This window comes from Ceratotherium simum, chromosome 25, assembly GCF_057802395.1.
Source record: "Ceratotherium simum simum isolate JZ-2026a chromosome 25, ASM5780239v1, whole genome shotgun sequence".
NCBI lineage: Eukaryota > Metazoa > Chordata > Mammalia > Perissodactyla > Rhinocerotidae > Ceratotherium > Ceratotherium simum.
The window spans coordinates 41802405-41822700 of NC_141924.1; the positions used below are offsets into that span (position 1 = coordinate 41802405).

General features: G+C 35.4%; 1 protein-coding gene across 6 annotated transcripts in view; it reads right to left on the reverse strand.

The window, feature by feature from the left end:
- Nucleotides 1–20296, reverse strand: part of NAV3 (neuron navigator 3) — a 566501-nt gene that overhangs the window by 41971 nt on the left and 504234 nt on the right. For all 6 annotated transcript variants that reach the window (XM_087449152.1, XM_087449151.1, XM_087449150.1 and 3 more), the window contains 3 exons: nt 18728–18805; nt 9787–9870; nt 569–680 (listed from right to left, as the gene is read on the reverse strand). In XM_087449152.1, coding sequence (XP_087305278.1) covers nt 569–680; nt 9787–9870; nt 18728–18805 — 274 coding nt within the window. The remainder of the gene's footprint in view (nt 1–568; nt 681–9786; nt 9871–18727; nt 18806–20296) is intronic.

Here is a 20296-nt window from a genome sequence, read left to right on the forward strand (position 1 = left end):
AGCATTTCTTCCGTGGCTAACTAAGGGGGTGGGGGTGGTGGCAGAGAAGATTATTTTATCATCATTTAGAATTGTTGAAGTATAGTAGTAATAAAAAGCAGACCAACTTTTAGTCCATTTTCTTACTGTTTTTAAATTCTCTACAAGAATTTCTCTACCTTTTATTATTCTCACCTAGGAGGAGTCGCTCCCCATACCCACTACTTGGTATTTCACCATACTGATTATTTTATTTTTGTATACAGATCTAGATTTTCATACTTCTTACTGGGTTTGTTTTACTTGAAGTCAGATATGAATGTATTAACCAACCTCCCCATCCTCACCTTCACCAAATCAAGTGGAGAGGAATGTGTGTATGACTATAGAAGCAAATTTCTTAAGGTCAATTTAAATATTATTTAACAATGAAAGCTCTTGTTCTTAAATTCTGGGATTCTGACTGCGTTAATACCAACTTACTCATTATAAAAGGCAGTACTACTGAGTAAAAGCAGCTTTTCTCTAATTAATAAATAAAACAGATGACTATTACATTGGATGAAAATGGCAATATTTCTAAATATACCTTTGGGAGGGTGGTCTGGACCATTCAGCGCTCCCTGAATGGCTGCCTGGGCAGCAGAGTTCTGGGCCTTCAGCATTTCAATGGTTTCTCTTAGTTCTATAAGTTCAGACTCCTGTGAAACAAACAGAATTTAGAAGCTTTAATCCCTAGAGAGAAAAGTACACGTCCTTGTTCATAATTCACTATCAAATGGGTTTGATTTTATGTAGCGCTACTGTCCTGGGAGACTTAGATACTTGGCTGACCTTGTCAAGTTGAATTTAACAACTTCTTACTTAGCTAAATGTAAAGGAGAATTAAAAAAAAAATTGTTTTTTGGTTATTCTCTTATAAATGTGATCTGAATAGTCTTTATTCCTTTCAAAAAGTGGTACCCCAAAATGATCAGTGCACATAAAGCAAGATATCACATTGCTCATTTTATACTAAACTTAATACTACCTATGATTATATTACATAATAGATATCATTATCGCACTGGTACATCATATTGCACTTACTGTCAACTGGAAACCCTGAATTTTGGTCAAATGAGTGATTTCAGATTTTGTCTCAGTTATTTTGCAATTGGAAAATGGATTCTTTATATTCAAGTATGAAACCTGGAACTCATGCCTAAATCACTCCTTTAAATGTAATCTTATTAAATTCTGCTGGCCTATGAAGGTCATCTTAGATTCTGACACTTTTCATCCAATAATATTCCTAGTATGGAGACCCAATTTCACCAAGCCAAAGCAACACAGAAATTTTTTAAAATTGAATAAAAATATATGTAATATACAGTCCTTAAATAATAGTTAAATGACAAAAAAAGCTTACAAATCAAATTTTTATAAAACATCTACTTTCTTATTGAATTAAGATACATCCCAATGAAAATCCTTGTATAAATTTGATCTTTCACAGTTAAGTGAATTATTTTATCAGAAATGACTCACTCTGAGGAAGATAAGATAAAAAAAGAAGGAATTGGAGGACTCTTTCAGCACAGGCAATATTTCCACCAGGAGCTCCTTCTTGGCACTGATAGCAATCCTAAAACTTAGGATCCTCGTCAGCCTCTTAGAGGGAGAATTCCTTGGTAACGTATTTGTCATTGGTGTTTTTTCTAGCACCTTTGGCAGAAAGCCAGACACTCAGGCTTGGGTTCTTTGCTCCATGGTAAATAGTTTATCCCTACTCAATGTCTCCCAGAATACATGATAAAAGGTAGGGTCACTGACAACTGCCTTTGCAGGAGACTACTTCACACATGGGGATGTCTAGGGACTATTCACAACTTAGACATTTTTTTAAAAAAGATAGACAAGGCTAATTGAAACGATATCCAAGTTTGGAATGGATAACTGGCATTACCTATATCTCTTTTCATTGGATACCTGACATATCCTCCATAGAGAACAGTTAGATATTTAAAAAAATAAAACCTCTTATAGACTTCTAATAGCTTATAAGTCAAAAAATATCATAATGAAAAATCAATAGCAACCTCCTGGATTCATAGATGGATCTTCAAATACTTGATTGTAATTTAATTTGCATTTATTTATCATAAAGAAAAAGAATATGTTTGTGGAAAATTTCCAGTGTCATGACACAAAATATAGACCCAATTCGTGATAATTTCTCAGTCTCTGCAAGTTCTGTCCATATTCTGTCCCTTGCCCAACAAGTAATATATATGTTTACCCAAATTTAATATACTTTCCATTTAAATAAGTCTCCCAAGAGGTAAATATTTAATGAAAATTCATTCTGCTTTTACCAGAAATTTGTTCACAGAAGGATATCTATAGTGCATATTTAATGAATCACAAATAGTAATTTTACAACATATATACCAGGATGCATGTTACATTTTAATTATAACCTGATTTTAATTTTTGAATTTAAAATCAATAGTGCTTGTACTGTGGATTAAAATCTGCTAAAGCATTTGGATTTAGGTTTAAAGTGGAAGAATAGAAATGAGAAGATCTCATGCAAATGTCTAAAAAATTTAGCTTAATTTTATGAGTTAGCTGACTTATTCTGATGTCAAAACTAATCTTTTCGAGAGCAATATCTTTTAGAAACTGTTTTTAAAAAAAATTAGAAGTGGAATTTTCAGAGAATATTGTTTTTTCAGAAAACTGTGTTTAATATGAGATAGAAGAATAATTGCTTTCTAAAATAAAGTACTTTTTAAAAACAAGAGATATTAGCAGGTTAGTTGTTACTTAGTGTGGCACAATAAACCCAAAGGAAGAGTAACTAGGTAAGAAATATATTCATATAACTTGGGAAAATCACATCTATGAAAAAATCAGTTTTGTCTAATTCATATTAGTAGTTCTTTAGTAGAACTTTGTAAATGTAAACAAGCACCTATGAAATATTCCATTGTCTTTAACTAAAAAGATAGTTAAATTCTACATTGACATAATCTGTTCAAACCTGAAGTACTTATTTCTCCAAATATGCAGAAATTCCTTCCTTCTTTCTCACATCAGTTAATGAGATCCACCTTCCTCTTGTCACTCAAGCTAGAACCATCTCTTCTTCTGAGTCTTTCCTTATGATTTTTCCCTTTGCTTTAAATATCCTTCCTCACTCTTAAAGGCCACGGTGAAATGTCTCCATACATGTGACATCTCTTAGTTTTCTTCTCAGAAAAAAAGGAAAAAGTCCCCTTTCTGTGCTTCCAGACCATTTAATACATTCAGCTTATTTAATTGTTGAAGAGTTTATCTTTTCACCTGATTTATGATCTCAGTAAATGTTGGGATGATTTTGTTCAAATGTTCTGGTCTATGTTAAACAGGCGTTTCTCTCCTTCAAAGAATAATGTAAAACTTCAACTCTACTACATATTTTAACAACAGGGTGTTTGATCACCTAGGGTGCCATAAAAAAGTCAGTAGTTTTATTATTCATCATAAACAGAAAGTCTCAGCATGGCTAAATCAGTAGAATCATTTCCTTTGGATGAAAATAAAGTCAAGTTTTCCTTTCTCTCTTTTCGAGTAGTATCATAGAGATGAATATAAGGCATTTTAAAATGAACACTTGACTGAGACATAGAAATTGTTTTTTAATAGTTTATTTCTAGTCTTCCTTTCTTCCCCCTTTATAATTATAGTTGGTTTTTTGCATTTATTTTTTAAGCTATATTTTTCTAAGCTTCCTATAATGCATGGAAATTGCAACGTTGCCTCCAAGAACAACTATGAATTCTCTTTTTTGGCCATGGTAGGGATGTGGATCAGGAATATGATTAGAAGCGGGTTCCAGAAATAGCTGACTATAAAATTGTTTGATAATCTGAAATACGTTCATATAGTCTCTTTATTTTGAAGGTGACCTAATAGAAGATACTTAAGTTTTGAGAATCCCTATTAAACCTTCAGAAAAAACCTTGGAAAATGTATACACTATCAAGATATGCATTTAAAGTCTACTCTTCTTATTCAGTAGTTTCCAATTTCCTTTTCACCTCATTAGATACCAAACAGAAGACTGGGGATGAGATAATTCTGCAAAGGATCCTGGCAATAAAATGATCAGATCATATTTTGTTGTTATTTACTGCTTTTCAAAAGTGGCATTTTAAATCCTGAGAACCAAACTAAAATTTCATTTACCTACAGTGAGCCATTCAAGATAAGGATGCCCCAAACATTGCTGACCATGTAAGATTCCAGTTTTCCACGATAGTTTCTTGGGTAAAAGAAGCTGGATGGAGTCAACCTTCTAACCACTTTGTACATGTCTCTGAAGCTAAACAAGCTATCAAGGTCAGACTTGAAATGCTTCAAAATAAAATTATCAACTACGGTGTCATAATACTAGCTTGCTTGGTGTTCTTTCTAACCTAATTTCCTAGCTATATCTGACTTCTTTCCAAACTTCTCCTTGACACAAGCCTTATTGAGAATCCCACAAGCTTGGCAACAAATCTCATCAACCAACTTGATCTTCTAGGCAAGGCTCTTAAAAATTTCCACTAAACCGGTCTTTTGCTTCCTCACATTGACACTCAGTTAATCCCACACTATCTAGCTGTATTTTCTTTGAACACATCCCACTCCCCACCCCTTTGTGTGTATGTCTTGAAATCTTGTGAGTTTTTCTACTGAAAGAACCTGGCTAGCCCTGGTTCTAACTAAATGAACTAAATTCACCAAACCCCAGTGGCCTAAGTAACTCGAATCCATAAGTCAAATTCACCAAATCCCAGTAGCCTAAGTAACGTGAATCCATAAGTCACTTATGAATTCAAATTATCCTATGCCCTAAAAGGCTAATGAATGTATTTTCTGACTCTAGTGATAAATTTTTAAAAATACTTCCAGATGACAAATACTTTTTCCTAAACTGGGAAGAGTTAATGTGAACACCCAATTCAACTAAATTTTTAGTTTCTTCATTATCTATTTTCCGATTTGGCTTCGAATTTTCTCATTTTTAAGGTTTAAGTTTCTATTCATCTAGTCATCCAAAAAAGTAGTTTCACAGAGGTACGAGTGATCAAACCTAGGACTTCATAGTTAGAACAAGGATCAATATCTGAGCTACATCACTCAGACAAAAAGATATTCCTCTGTCATGCTCTGACCTTCTAACAAGGCTAACCTAGTATCCATTAACCTAACCATACTCTAATTGCCCCTGGCATGACAGCTATAGGAAACTGATTTGACAGTCTTCTAATTATCAGTGAGTACAGCCTTAGTAAATTTGCAAGGATTTAGCAGTAGTTCTGCACAAATTTCAGTGATAAAAATATAGATTTGCAGAATTCTTGCCATTTGATGACTTATATTGCAGCCTTTATTATCTGGCAATCTATGAGAAAATAAAGCCCTGAACAATAACTTGAGTGACAATTTTTTCAATTCTGACAAGGATGCTACATAGCTAATACCACTCTAGATGCATAGAACAGAAGTTATTTTATCATATATAATTGATGCCTCAGGGCATTAGGTCTTAATTCTCTCACAGAATCCTAGTGGAGAAGTGCTGGTAATGGGACAAGGACCTGAAATCTGGGTAAAATTCTTGATCAGACTACGTTGCTATCACAATCTGTTGAGACTTAGGTTAGGTAGAGGGCAATACCTAGAGATAATTTCACCCGCCAGCCAGCATTATTGACAATTATCTAATTTTTTTTCCTATTTATAGACTTACCATTCTATAGACTCCCATTCTATTGGGAATGCTCTTAAACTTTTGGGAAATGCTGCTAGATCAATCTTCATTAACTAAATTTTGTCATGTTAGTCTACTGTCAAAAACTTTTGACTAGCTCCTAGTTTTCAAAGACCAGAGTCCTTAGACATCTTTCTAGCCTTAGTTCCCATTTCCCTCCACATTCCTTCTTTTTCTCTTAATGTTTCCCATAATTTCCTCTTTGCTGCTCATGCTCATGCTCATGGTGTTCCGTCCTCCATGACATACAGTCCTCTATTTTCCCTGAATTAATCTTCTTCATCCTCCCAGAGCCTGAGGAGGCTCCTCTGTACCACCTCCACTCTGAAACCAGTGTGAAGACGCAGTGGTCCCCTGTGAGAACACTCAGGACATTGTACTGTTATATTTCTAATTGTACCCAAAGTTTTCTGCCTCTTGAGTTATTCATACATGTTTTTTTATTTCTTGCCAGGCTCTAAGTATATAAAAGTAGTGTTTTGGAACATAAATTTGGCAAGACAATCAGTGTGATTTGGCATCTGGAAACAAAGAAAAATCTTAGGACACTATTCAAGGGAGTGATTTTGGTCTATAAATCAAACTAAAATTTTGATATAGTTTTCAGACTATTAATGTCATATGATTGTTGAAAATCACACTTTGAAGCCAGGAGAAGCCGGAAGAGGTGGATTTGAGTCCTAGTTTAGTTGACCTATTTCTTAAGTATGTAACCAGGAACGTGTAACCACCTTGGCCTTTGTTTCTTCATGTCTTAGCATCCCATCCTGCCTCCCGATATCCTCATGCTCTACTTTAAATTCTTCGGTGGTGCTTATCTGCACCTAAAATCCTATATGTTTTAATTATATTTTTATCACAATCTGTCACCTACTAGAATATAAACTATTTTATATTATAACTGGTTATAAACTAGGATATAAACAATGTGTGTATTTCACTGCTGAATTCTCAGCATCTACAACAGTATCTCATACCCAGCAGAAATTCAATATAACTTTGGTGAATGACTAAATGGACAAATGAACCTTGGAGCTCCAGGAACAGTTTCAAAACCTCTGCTCTATATTCTCTAATCTTTTTCCTAGTATTGTTGGATCACCGGAGAGCAATATACCCTTTTATCTCAGCTCCCTGAAGAAATGACTTTACTGAAATATGATTAAATGTTATGCCCTCAGCTTTTAGAGAAACGTCTATTTGAACAGCGATTTTGTCTTTTATTATTCCATGACCCCAATTTAAGAAACTTTACAATAAATTCGTCCTTGAATTCAGTGCCAAAAAGTTTGTCTCTTCAATCTAAATTACGCTTTTCTGGTCAGAAAATGAGAACTAAACATGCCAAGCCATCTCCTTTTGTGTCTTAGCTTCCCTGACATTCAATTCAGTTCAGTGCTTTGCAACAGTAATTCCACAAGCTCAGGCATCTTGTTACATACATTCCTCTACTGGTTTTCACTAGATTCTGTCATTGAATTCTGCCATATCATATTGCAATTAATTTTATGAGATTCTCAAAACCACTTTGGAAATAGGCAGGTTATGTATCTCAGATTAGCCAGCCCTGGTGGTCTAACGGTTAAGAATCGGTGCTCTAATCACCACGGCCCATGTTTGTTTTCAGGTCAGGGAACCATACTACCCATCTGTCGGTTGTCATACTGTGGTGGTTGTACATTGCTGTGATGCTGAAAGCTATACCACTGCTATTTGAAATGCCAGCAGGGTCACCCAGTGTGGACAGGTTTCAACAGAGTTTCCAGACTAAGACAGACTAGGAAGAAGGATCTAGTCACCCACTTCTAAAAATTGGCCATGAAAACCCTGTGAGTAGCAGCAGAGCACTGTCTAATCTAGCGCCGGAAAGTGACAGGATAGAGCAAAAAGACCAGGCAGGGTTCTGCTCTACTGTAGACAGGGTCACTAGGAGTCAGAATCAGTTTGACAGCACTAACAACAACAAATCTCAGATTAATAAAATAAACTAGTTACTAACGTTGTTGTGTGTGTACAGCTTGCAATCAGAAGAGCAATCGATTAAAAAAAATGGCAAGAGCTATTTCAGACATCATGATATCTGAGAAAATTTCATGACTATGGCAATGTTACTTTAAGAATAATGTACACACAATTATAGAAGTCTCTGCATTATGGAGATATATTTTAAAATATTCAGGCATTATTCATAAGCATTATAAAGTAACAAATGTATATTTTTCCAATTTCTATAATAAATTTTACTTACAAATATAAAAGTTGAGGAAATATGGGAGGGGCAAAAAAATATTAATTTTGACTTTTTAAGATATTAAGACTTAAATACTAACTATGATTTCTAGCAATATGCTCGGCATATGGCCAACAATGAATTTGGTTTATCTTACATTTTTTAAGGAAAAAAAGGAGAGAAATGTAAGGGAAGGTAACATTTGTTGACTATCCACTACATGTGACATTATTATAGTATCTCACTTATTCGTCATAATGATTCTACAAGGCAGTTATCATAATCCCTATTTTGAAAATGATGAATTTGAGGGTCCGAAAAAGGAAGACTCCAGAGCTCTTAAGAGACACCACTGAGATTCACACTCAAGCCTATTGGGCTCCAATGTTTATTATATTCTTTCCCGCTCGGCTGCCCTAAGAGAACTTGTAATCCTATTTGCTGAGTCCTTATGTTACATAGTGAAGTGGTAAACTGTACCCCCCCACCCCCCGTCCCCAAAGATTAAGATAAAATTTATGTGCTCAAAAGGAGTTTGTTCCTTCCCTTCCAGAACAGGTTTGACAGGCAGGGACAGCGTTCTCTATCATGGGCAGGAGAAATCTATATAATAGGAGAATGGAAGATAAGGGCAGAGAGAATACAGTTTGCTAATTATACTAGGCAATTATAGGACTATTTGATTTTCTCTTTTGATTTAATTGGGCTGTTCATTCAGGTTTTTTTAACTCAAAAAAAATGGTGAACCGACAAAACTTAGTAATACATGCTAGTTCTGTAAAGCTAATGACATACTTTATAGAACTAAATACAAAAGTGAAGCCATTCCTATGGATAGAGATGTAGTTAACGATTCTGAAAATATCCAAATCTTTTTAGATGATGGATCTCTTTGAGAATTAGATGAAAACTGTGTCTACTTCCTCTGCTCATATTATGCACATATGCAGTTTTTACAAATACTTCCATATGATATTAGACTTCATCTGTCTCTGACAACCACTCAAGGACTCAGGCTAGGACTAAAAAACTAACGGCAGAGAGTCAGTTACTGGTCATCATATGGGAAGTGGCCAGATTCTTTCTAGGCAGCGTGGACCTTTCTGATACTTCTGCCTTTGCCAACTTAATTAATCCTCTGTTTCTTTCTTTTTAATATTCCTTCTTCCACTCCGTAAAATCCTTCAGGTTTATTTTAAAGCTTTTGATATAACTTAACTTTACTTCACAGACAGCATCCCCAGATGCCAACTAGTCCTTTTTACTCCAAACTTACACAAGATTGTCCTTTTTCCCATAGATGCTGTAACCTCAAGCCCCTTACCTTGTTGAGTCCTAACATCTGTTCCAGGCCTTATTCTGGGTATCTCAGCCTATGGACCTTCCGCACAGCTTATAGACCAGGCATTTGTGAAAACTCTTGTCAGAGGACAATTCTTGTCAACTGCATAACAAATTATTCCTCAAATATTCTAACTCTTCTCCTATACAGCTGTTTCTCTTTCTTAACATTTGGTACTCTGAATAGTTCCAGTCAGAGGTAAAATAATACACTGCCTAGAAAGAACTCTGCCTGTATGTGTGTACGTGTGTGTGTGTTCCAATATGGATTAATCTGGATCATAAGTCTTTAAAATCTGAAAAGGCATTGTCTCGTGACTATTCCAATTTAGCATAGAATGGATCCTCTCTAGTAGTATTTTTAAGGACTTGCATCTCAAGTATCATTTAAATATCCTCTGCAACTTGCCTTCTTAGTTCAAGCCCCAGTGCCAATTCTCGAACATACCTTCTGTTCCGCTGTCATGGTTAGACTTTGTAGTCGGCCAGTCATATTCCCTAAACTCTTTTCAAAAGCAGCTACGAGGTGAGCCTGTGAACAAATGGAAGGATCACATTTTAAATGTCAGAACCTCATGTGGATGGATGAAAACGCTTCATTTTACAAAATGCTTAATTTCAGGTATTCTAACTCTAAATGCTGTGACCATCATGGTTAAATTTCAATGGTGACTCTCCTTTAACACAAATCTTCATTTATCTTTTCTAAACTTCAGTTTAAAATCAGTGTTTTGGTCTCTTGACATTTAATGCAAGTTCAACTTCTGAAAGGGGATGGTATTTTGCAAATAATAACACCTTCTCTAACTTGCACGTCATGGAGGATTTGACACCCAAAATACTAAATAAAGTTCTGAGTTGCCAAGTTTTTAGACTGAAAGCCCAAGAGGAGGTCACTGTGATAGTCAATGGACAGATGTTCCTCCTTTTTATACCTGCATGATGACCTTTGAAGATATTGTTAGCTCCTCCGTTATAATGGCACTCTCCTCCAAGTGCCAGACATCTGCTGACAGCTGTAACATTATCTTTCCTCTCTTTCTACTTACAAAGAACTGAATCGAAAAGAGTTGTCTTCACTTTCCAAACTCTTTTCAATGAAAGGGCACTTATTTCTACTTTATTCCCTTCAACAAAGAAAGTGTAGGTAGGCCAGCTAGAAATAATATTCAGTTATATTTTATTTAACATTAAGTTTTCGTGGCTTTGGGGCTTTATTTTAAATCTCAGAGAATTATACATATTGCAGTACATAATCATAACTCTTATGATTAAGAAGTACTTGACAGTCTTATTACAGCACTAAAACAGGCCAGTTTCTATTAACATGCCGTTATGCAACAGCTTGACCCACAGAACACTGAGCATGAAGAGGTGCTTCAATCTCTCACCGTGGCTTGAGGTAAGACCACAGCTGTGTTATCTCAAACGGATTTAATTTTATTATGCCCTTAAAAAGATATATGGATAGAATATTTTACAACCTACATCTATAATAAACTATGTGTGGGGAAAAATTTGGCAATCTCTGGCAAAAGACTAATATTTTGAGGGAAGGGAGCGAGAGCACTCAATTAAAACATATCATCTTGCAACTCAAGCAGAGCTGAAAGGCTGAGTTACCTATTATCAAATGGTTCACAGGAGTCCTAAGAATTAGGGAACTAGAAGTTTATTCCATTATTGGTAACAGCTAGAATGTACAAGTCCCTTCCATTAGCATCATGATACAAAGGTGTCTTTGTTTCTAGCTCTTAACATATTCTGGGCTGCCTTTTTTTTTCTCCTGACACTGCAATATGGAGAAAGACAATTTGTAGAGAATACTTCTATTATTCTTTAGTCCATCAGTACAAAATCTTCATTCTTTTTCCACTCTCTTCTCTCTCACCCCAAACACACACACACACACACACACACACACACGAACACAACCTTGAGAATTATACTTCAAGTTTTGTTACAGATTTAATTGGATAAATATTACTCTAAAGAAAGGAAATAGTATCTTATAGTTTAAAATACTTTCAATGACAAGGAATGCCATTACATCAGACTTAGTACCCTCACAAACTAACATAAGGTTATGTCCCACTTTCTCTTATACCTTTTTTAATCGTAAAAAAATACACCATATATATAAAAAGGACAAAATGAAAATGTACAGTTCATTGGTTTATCATATAGTGAACATTCATGCACTCACAGGCCAAGTCCAGAAACAGGACATTTCAAGACCCTAGAAGTCCTCCCTTGCCCCTCCCTCATTACTGTCCCCTCTACCTTCCCCAAAGATAACCACTACTGTGACATTTGTGCTAATTATTCTCTTGCTTCTCTTTATAGTTTTTTTTTTTTTTTGTAAGGAAGATCAGCCCTGAGCTAACATCCATTGCCAATCCTCCTCCTTTTTTTCCCTTTTTCTCCCCAAAGCCCCAGTGGATAGTTGTATGTCATAGTTGCACATCCTTCTAGTTGCTGTATGTGGGACGCTGCCTCAGCATGGCCGGAGAAGTGGTGTGTTGGTGTGCACCCGGGATCCGAACCCGGGCCGCCAGTAGTGGAGCGCGTGCACTTAACCGCTAAGCCACGGGGCGGCCCCGTTTTTTTTTCTTTTGTGAGGAAGATCAGCCCTGAGCTAACATCTCATGCCAATCCTCCTCTTTTTTTTTTTTTTTTTTTTGCTGAGGAAGGTTGGCCCTGAGCGAACTTCTGTGCCCAACTTCCTCCACTTTATATGGGACGCCACCACAGCGGTGCATTGGTGTGTGCCCAGGATCCGAACCTGCAAACCCTGGGCCACCTAAGCAGAGGGCGCGCACTTAACCGCTTGAGCCACTGGGCCGGCACCCGCTTCTCTTTATAGTTTTACCACCTAAGTTTGCATCCCTGAACATTATGTTTTAACTTTGCCTATTTTTAAAACTATTTGAGTGGAATCATATGGCATGATTTTTTTTGTGACTGTCACCTTTCACTTAACATTGTGTTTTTGAGATTCACCCATGTGGTGTGTAGCAGGAGTTAGAATTTGCTCTAAAGCGTGGCTCTACGTGATTTATAATATATTTACCCATGATGACCTCTTGGGCTGATTCTAGTTTAGACTATTAGAAATAATCCCGCTGTGACCATACACAGGGTTACTGAATCCTAATACTAAAATTGCTTGTTTTCTTTTAAAATAGTGAAAATTCTGGTGGAAAATTAACATTTACTCAAAGAAATGCAAGATTCTATTCCATATTGCCAAGTTTTAATTCTCCCAAAGAATTGTAAAGTTTAATTGTTGGACTATGAGTCCTTGAATGTATGAACGTGAAGATAATTACTTTACTTCACCTTCTGTGCATATTTTATCAGTTTAATGGGAGTAACAATACGACGAAGACAGCAGGACTGTGAAGAGTGCGTCGTGCAAGCACATTGCTTATAGTTTGTAGCTTTGAGTAAATACAAAACATGCACCATTTGGATTTCAGGATTCAATCTTTGGAAAACTGCTCTTCATTAATTATCCACAAGAAAACCTATCACTAGTTACAAAAGAACGTATTAATTTGAGTCATATTATTTTCAATGAAAAATATGTTAAAGGTATGTTAGTGAAATATTGCTGTGAATTTATGTCACCTTGGTTTCGTTTATCAGATTAACTTTGTTACTTTGAGGTAACAAAAGGTTAAATTTCTCACCAATTGGAATAATGGAAAGGAAGTACAAAAGGCAAATAAGGAAAGCCATTTCCACCAGTGATGATCTTTGTCACCTTAATGGAGAGAAAATGGAAAATAAAACTCATTAAACTATAGGACAATATATCTTGTTGGAAAAACTTTATAAAATGATGATTTTTTTAAAAATTGTGGATTTTTAGGGGAGTTGTTAATCGTAGTTTACTTGGTTCTCACTTTTCTTTTAGCAGTTGCACAATTTTCAAGCCAGAGTAAAATTGTATCAATATGATAATGAGTATTCCCTGACTTGTGCCAGGTGAAGTCTGTCAAGGTAATAAAATAGACAAGACCGAATATTAACTGAGGAAAGGTCTTTTTAATGCATACTGTCTTTGGTTTTAAAATCACATAACATAACCTGAACAGACATGTAAAGAGGATTATTGTGCTGTTAAACAATAAAATGAAATATCATTATGAAAAATGCCTGCATTGCATGTGTTCACTCAGAATTCAGTGACAGCCCATCAACCAAATAAAAAATACTCCATACATAGATTTATATGGGGAGATATATATATAAATATAGGTGACTTATATTTGAAAATCAATAGTTAGATGAACTGAAAATGACTCTGCATCTATCATAAGGTTTCTCATTTCTTTTAAGCTGTATAAAATTGTCCCTTCAGTGTCTGTCACTGTCAATATGTACAAAATAGTTTTCTCTTAAAAGAGATGCAGAAAAGAGTAACTGCCAGATTATATAAAAATATTAAACAGAGCAAAGAAACAGGACACAATCCCAAGCAAAATAATACCCACGAGATTTTTGGCTAAAAGACTAACATGCTGGAAGGCAAAAAAGGTACTTTTTGTTCTGTTACATATTCATTCAGTGATGTCTTTGAAAAATGGTGGTAATAACTAGTCTTCTTGCCTGTTTCCAAATTATCTAAGGGCTGAGATTTGTAAAGAAAATATAATAAAACACAAACGAAGGCCTCCCACCTGACTTGGCTGCACAAAGGTGTGGGCGAGAGACCAGAGGGCACCTGGCTAACTGTATGATGTGACCAGACATCATTTGCCTTTGCCTGTGGGGCTCCTGTTTTCTTCCTGTTCATGGGTGGGGTATTGATTCAGGGAAGGCCAGGCAATAGCACTCGCCCACACGCCATCTCTCCTTTCTAAAAAATCCTAGTAGAAAGAGCTTTACAAAGAGTCTTCCCAGGACCTTACGCAGCTCCGTTCAGAGAACTTCACAACTGGGAAGGCTCAGCGCCCATTCTACTGCCTGGGTTACACTCTGCCAGTCAAATGAGAGGGGAGCTGCCCGGATACCTCTCTGACCCGCCAGTGCCCCTTTCAACAAAGGCGGAAAAAGCATTTGAGCAGAGAGCCAGATAAGTTTCAAATTTAAAAATTAAAACATGGATTATTGTGTGGACTCCATATAAATATAATCATGCCAGGTCCAAATACATGATACACACCCCCAAATACCCCAAATTAAGGAAAATCATTTAAGTCTTGATAAAATTATTCATATATTGAGTAAAACTGAATAGCTGGCTATTTAAAATGATTACTAAATAAAAAAATAACAGTTAATGATATTTTCTACAGAACCAAACTCATTGTAATTTGTCCTTATAAAACATGGCTATTACACTTCTATTCAACAATGCTCATTGTAGTGATTCCATTGAACCAAAAGGTAAAAGGTTTACTTGTGGCCTGAATAAATGAATAAATAAAAGGCTTATCTCCACCTCCAAATAGGAACTGCATAAGATTAAAAAATAACTTTTTTTACTTATTATTGAAGAAATTCTATACATAATTTTATTGTCTTATGTTTAATTTAATTTCTGTATATATCTATGTTAAAAATATATGTATATATTACATACATCAACAGATATTAACTCAGAAACAGTGAAGTGAAACACACTTTGAATGAAATTTAAATGACGTATTTCTTAGAACTGAGGAAAAATCAAGCATTAACTAAATTCTTTGATGACTCGTTACTGTCTATGGAATCAAAAGTGATATTATAAACCAAATGTAAAGAGAGTAAGTTCAAGATGATTTGTAGTTAATAGGTGACTTATGAGAAATTCAAATTTGTCAATATGTAAAGGAGATTATATCCTTAAAAATACAAATGGACAGGGGCCGGCCCAGTGGTGCGTAGTGGTTAAGTTTGCGCACTCCGATTCAGTGGCCCTGGGTTTGCAAGTTCGGTTCCCGGGCTGGGACCAACGCACTGCTTGTCAAGCCACACTGTGGTGGCATCCCATATAAAGTAAAGGAAGATGGGCATGGATGTTAGCCCAGGGCCAATCTTCCTCAGCAAAAAAAGGAGGATTGGCAACGGATGTTAGTTCAGGACTAATCTTCCTCACACACACACACAAAAATACAAATGGACATAAATACACAAGTCTCTATCCCTTGCAATTATAATGATACTATTAAAAATGTTTAAAATAGGATTGATGTTAAAAATATTTTATAAACATTTATACATGCATCCATTTATACAAGTTCTCAGCTATATTTAGCCTTAAAGTGAATTTTAATAAACTACTTTGTAGAAGAGTTGAAGATAATGCGTATCTTCATTACCTGAATCTTTGGACTTTCATCTTTTGACATTTCAGCAACAAACTTATCTGATGGTAAAAAGCTTTAACAAGACATATCACCACCAAATAAAGGAGCACTAAATGGTGAAATAAAGTTGAAATTCCTAAGAAATTAAAAACTAGATATCTCTTTTAAAAATTGTAGTAGATCTGTAGGTGTTTTATTTTATTATTTAATATGAAATAATTATAGATTCATAAGAAGATACAAAGAGAGTATAGAGAGGACCCTTGTACTCCTTCACCCAGTTCCCCCAATTGCTACATCTTACGTAATTATGGTGTAATATCAAAGCCAGGAATTCAAGATTGGCACACAGATGTAGATTCACATATGTAACAACCACCCCAATCAAGATTCAAAACAATTTCATCACCACGAAGCTCTCGCTATTGCTACACCTTTATACTTATACCCACCTCTCAGGAAGATGAGACCCCCACCCCTAACCACTAACTTCTCCATTTATAAATGGAATTACACAGTGAGTGTCCTTTCGAAATTATCTTTTTTCACTTAGTATAACGCACTTGAGATTCATCCAAGTGGTTGTGTGTATCAACAGTTGATTTCTTTTTACTGCTGAGTAGTAGCCCACGGCATGGATGTATCAGACTCTGTTTATCTATTGACCTATTAAGGGACATTTGGTTGTTTCCAGTTTTTTAAGGTTTCTATGTACAGGTTTTGGATCTGAGGTGATTTGAGATTTCTAAAATGCATTATGAAGTTAAAAAAAAAAAAAAAAGAAGAACATGTAAAATAGGATATATATTAGGCTCTCATCCATGTGCAAAAAGTACTATTGATAACATAGAAATAGCTAGGGGAAGCTGCAGATATTTGGGCATTTTGTCTAAGACTAGCACTTTTTAAACAAAATCATCTATTTGGCACTGCTTCCTCTAATTCTGTATTTGTTACTTTCTTTTTCATTATTGTCCCCTAAGGAGACAGTATAGATATTTTTTTCACAATCACTCCCTTCCTCCATGACATTTTAATATCACAGATATATGCTGGACACCTGTTTATGTACTCTATGTATATCTGCGCTTTATGTATAAAAAGAGTAAGTTTTCTTTCATCACAAGAATGAATTTTCACCGTCTAGTGGTAATATCAATGCCCAGCTGAGAATACATGCTCCAAAGTCATGAAAACCCATCAGTGAGTATAGTGTGTCATGCGTGATCGAGGCAAAAGTGGTAGGTAGCCAAGGCCGGCATCATTTTAAAATGTTGGCTCCCTTTCCAAACAATGGCACAGAGTCAACCCCCAGGATGGTCCCCCTATGTTAGAATTTGGTTCCTCCCCTGTGTGTGTGTGTGTGTGTAGGCTTTTGCAAGTGTAGACTGTATATATGTATTCATGGGTATATAAAAGAACAATGTTTAAAGGAAACACAAGAAACCAATAACCATGAACGGGGAAAACAAATATACATTCTCAGAGGGAAAAACAAATATACATTTTTTATTAAACATTTTTTTAGTTTCAGTTTTTCTTTTTAATACAATAAGCATGTATTACTTTTTAAATGGAAATAGTTTAAAAATTACTGTGTAAAAGACCAAATTCCATTATGGATAGCAGCCATTTATGATTCTAACATCTGAATATATAAGTCCACACAAGAGTCATTTACAAAATAAAATAAAACTCTGAGTAGTTGTCCAAGATCAATGTAAGTATCCTGACTGCCCATAGCATAGGGTCTGTCACTGAGACTTCCTTGCTGCAGATAAACACAGCCCAATGTGCTTTGGTATCTGCATTGTAATATGTCCCCTGGGTACAAAGTCAGGAACCTAGACAGGAGTGTTTTGTACTACCATACATCTAGCCGATGGTATAAAATTTACAGTTGTTTCTGAACTATTTCTCTAATAAGAGTTATTCTTAGACATAAAATATAGCTTAAATAATACTATTCTCTTCCTGTATTGCCCAAACAATTCTCTAAAGCCTGCCATTATTTTTAAGAATCCCTTAACAACTATAAAAATAAATATAGCCAATCCAAAATTAATTTGATTCTTGCAAAGTTGAAAAGACAAAATCAATGTAAATACAGTGCTAAAATAAATACGTTGTGAGTGAAATGACTTACTTGTATACTGTGGAAGTTATAATACATAATAATTTTTATTCTTAAAATCTCTCTTATTCAAGTCATACCCACTGGGCCTACACCTGCTCACTCCTGCTATGTCAAGCTTTGTCTAGGAGATAGAAAAACTCAACGGAGTGCAGAGAGCAGTGTGGCAGGGAACAGGCCCAAAGCCTCGCCGTGGAACTGAGCAGATGAATGCTGTGTGAAGGGGGCAGGACATACGGCAAGACAGCGGGAGCTTCCTCACCCCGCCCTGCTGCTTCCCACACTGTTGTTCCTGAGGACCAGGAACAGGGCCACCTGTTCTCTTCCTCCTGCATCTATTCTGAGTGCTCCCCGGCACACTGGAAGATCTTCAATAAATGTTAATATGATTGATGGTCTTCATCATTTTTGCCATTCTCAGCTGCTGAAACTGCTATGAGAAGGCTGCCAAGGGTTTTGCGAGAACTCTATCTCATTTACAATATAGCTAAGATACCCAAATTTAGGCTTAAGTTAATTTTTTAGAATTAACTGGATGCTTAACTAATTGTCCAATAAATTGTGCTGAAGGAGGCAGGGCACATGAATTTTTTATCTTCCAGAGTTAATCACTATCAACTCCTAATTGTACTGGGGCTTGAGAAAGTCTATGCATGGGCAGTGACAAACATAAGAAATAAGAGAAGAAATAACCCCTGTAGCTGTTACCAATGGTTCCAACCTTACAAGAAACACAAAGCTATTTTACCCACATTGTGATTCCTCATCAGTCTGGGTTTACATTTTATAGCCCAGTGTGCAGGAAAGTTTACCTTTATATGCATCACACTATTTAGTGACTTAAGTCTGTATCATTTTGGACATTTAAAGTTTGTAAATCTATTACTAAAATCACCCCATTTACTATATAAAAATCTGTTTTTATATATCAAAAAAAATCAAAAGTGACTTACATTGGCTGAAAGTTGAGATGTGAGGGTAGCAACTTTTTCTTGTGATGCAACCAGCTCTCTCCGCAGTTTATGGATTTGCTGAATGTAATTTAAAAAAATCAATTCAATATGCTAGATTTTTACTTAAAACTAAGAATTCAATCCAAGAAGGCAAATACTACGGTTAGCTCATTCTAACCCCACTGTATCAGCACCAATTCCTGAAAATCAAAGAAATGTGAACACTGGCCACACAGTAAAAATCAAATACCACTTCTAAGAAGAGGGGCACGTGACTGTGTGCAAGGTTGGGATTCAAATCGCAAATTAAAGGATGCTTCCTTGTTCCCTTTGCCACGCCAACCTGACTCAAGAATCAGTTTACTTTCTCTGCTGATTCTTCTACCTCTAGAAGTTTGTGGTAATAAAACTCAGGTAGTAAAATCTTTCCTTTTTAAAAATTAAATTTACATATACATATTTTTTCTGAGTCTTTTTTTTTTGTAAAAAGTACTCCATGTTATTTTTCTATCAGTTTTTTTGTGTGTATTTATTTTAATTTTCCATAAATTTGGCAACTTCTTAGAAGCTGTAGAATGTCCTGCAGTCACTGAACGCTGGCTCTAATGCAGCATTTAATGATTCCATATTTGAAAATAATTTTATTGGCTGGAGTTTTAACGATTAACACTCAGAGAAGCCTTCCCAAATCTTTATTATAATGCCCTTTATCCACTGAGTTACTATTAGGTCAGAACAGAAATGCTTTACAGATTATCCACAGTTTAAAAGTAAGAGGAAAATCAGTAATATTGTGCAAATAACTAGACAAAACAGCAGAATAAATATGCTAAAAAGGTTTTATTTTTAATTAAGTTCCTACTCTAATAAAATTGAACCAGAAAAAGGTGACAGTAGATCAAATCATACTCAAATTTTAATTTAAGCACTTTTCTAAATTTAATCTGCATGTTTCATGTTGCCCTGGAATGTAAACAGTGATAAGTAAGTGAAACACACTTACAACCATCTGAGACAGAGTCTACCAGTCTACTTCTGATTGCAAGAGATTTTAGTTACTTAGATGCCAAACATTTTACTCTAAGTCTTCTCATTTCTTCAAAAACAAGTCTTCCACTGTTGTGGTTGGACTTCTGGAATACCAACTCAGTTTGAAAGAGCATTCTTGACACAGTTCAGTAACTGTCATTAGATTTTTTTTTCCTGCACATTAGATTTTCGTGGAGGAGAAGTAGTGGTCAATATTGAGAGACTCTAAAAAAGAAGTGAACTTGAAGCAGAGATGGTGCATATTTACATAATTTCAGCAAATAGCTAATGTGATTCCATTTCACTCCTGTTTTTTAAAGAGATACACTCAGTCCCAAAGAGCATTTAAGTTACCTTCAAATGATGAGGATCCCAAAGAGTTCCAGAAAGCAGAGCATCTATTTTATTTTTAAACCAATACAAATTCAAAGAGCTTTTCTCAAATTAATAGTCTCTATTACATGATCCTATTTCCTTTAAAATATAATCCAGGAAACCTTAAAGTAATATAAATTATTTTTTAAAAACCATGACCCATTA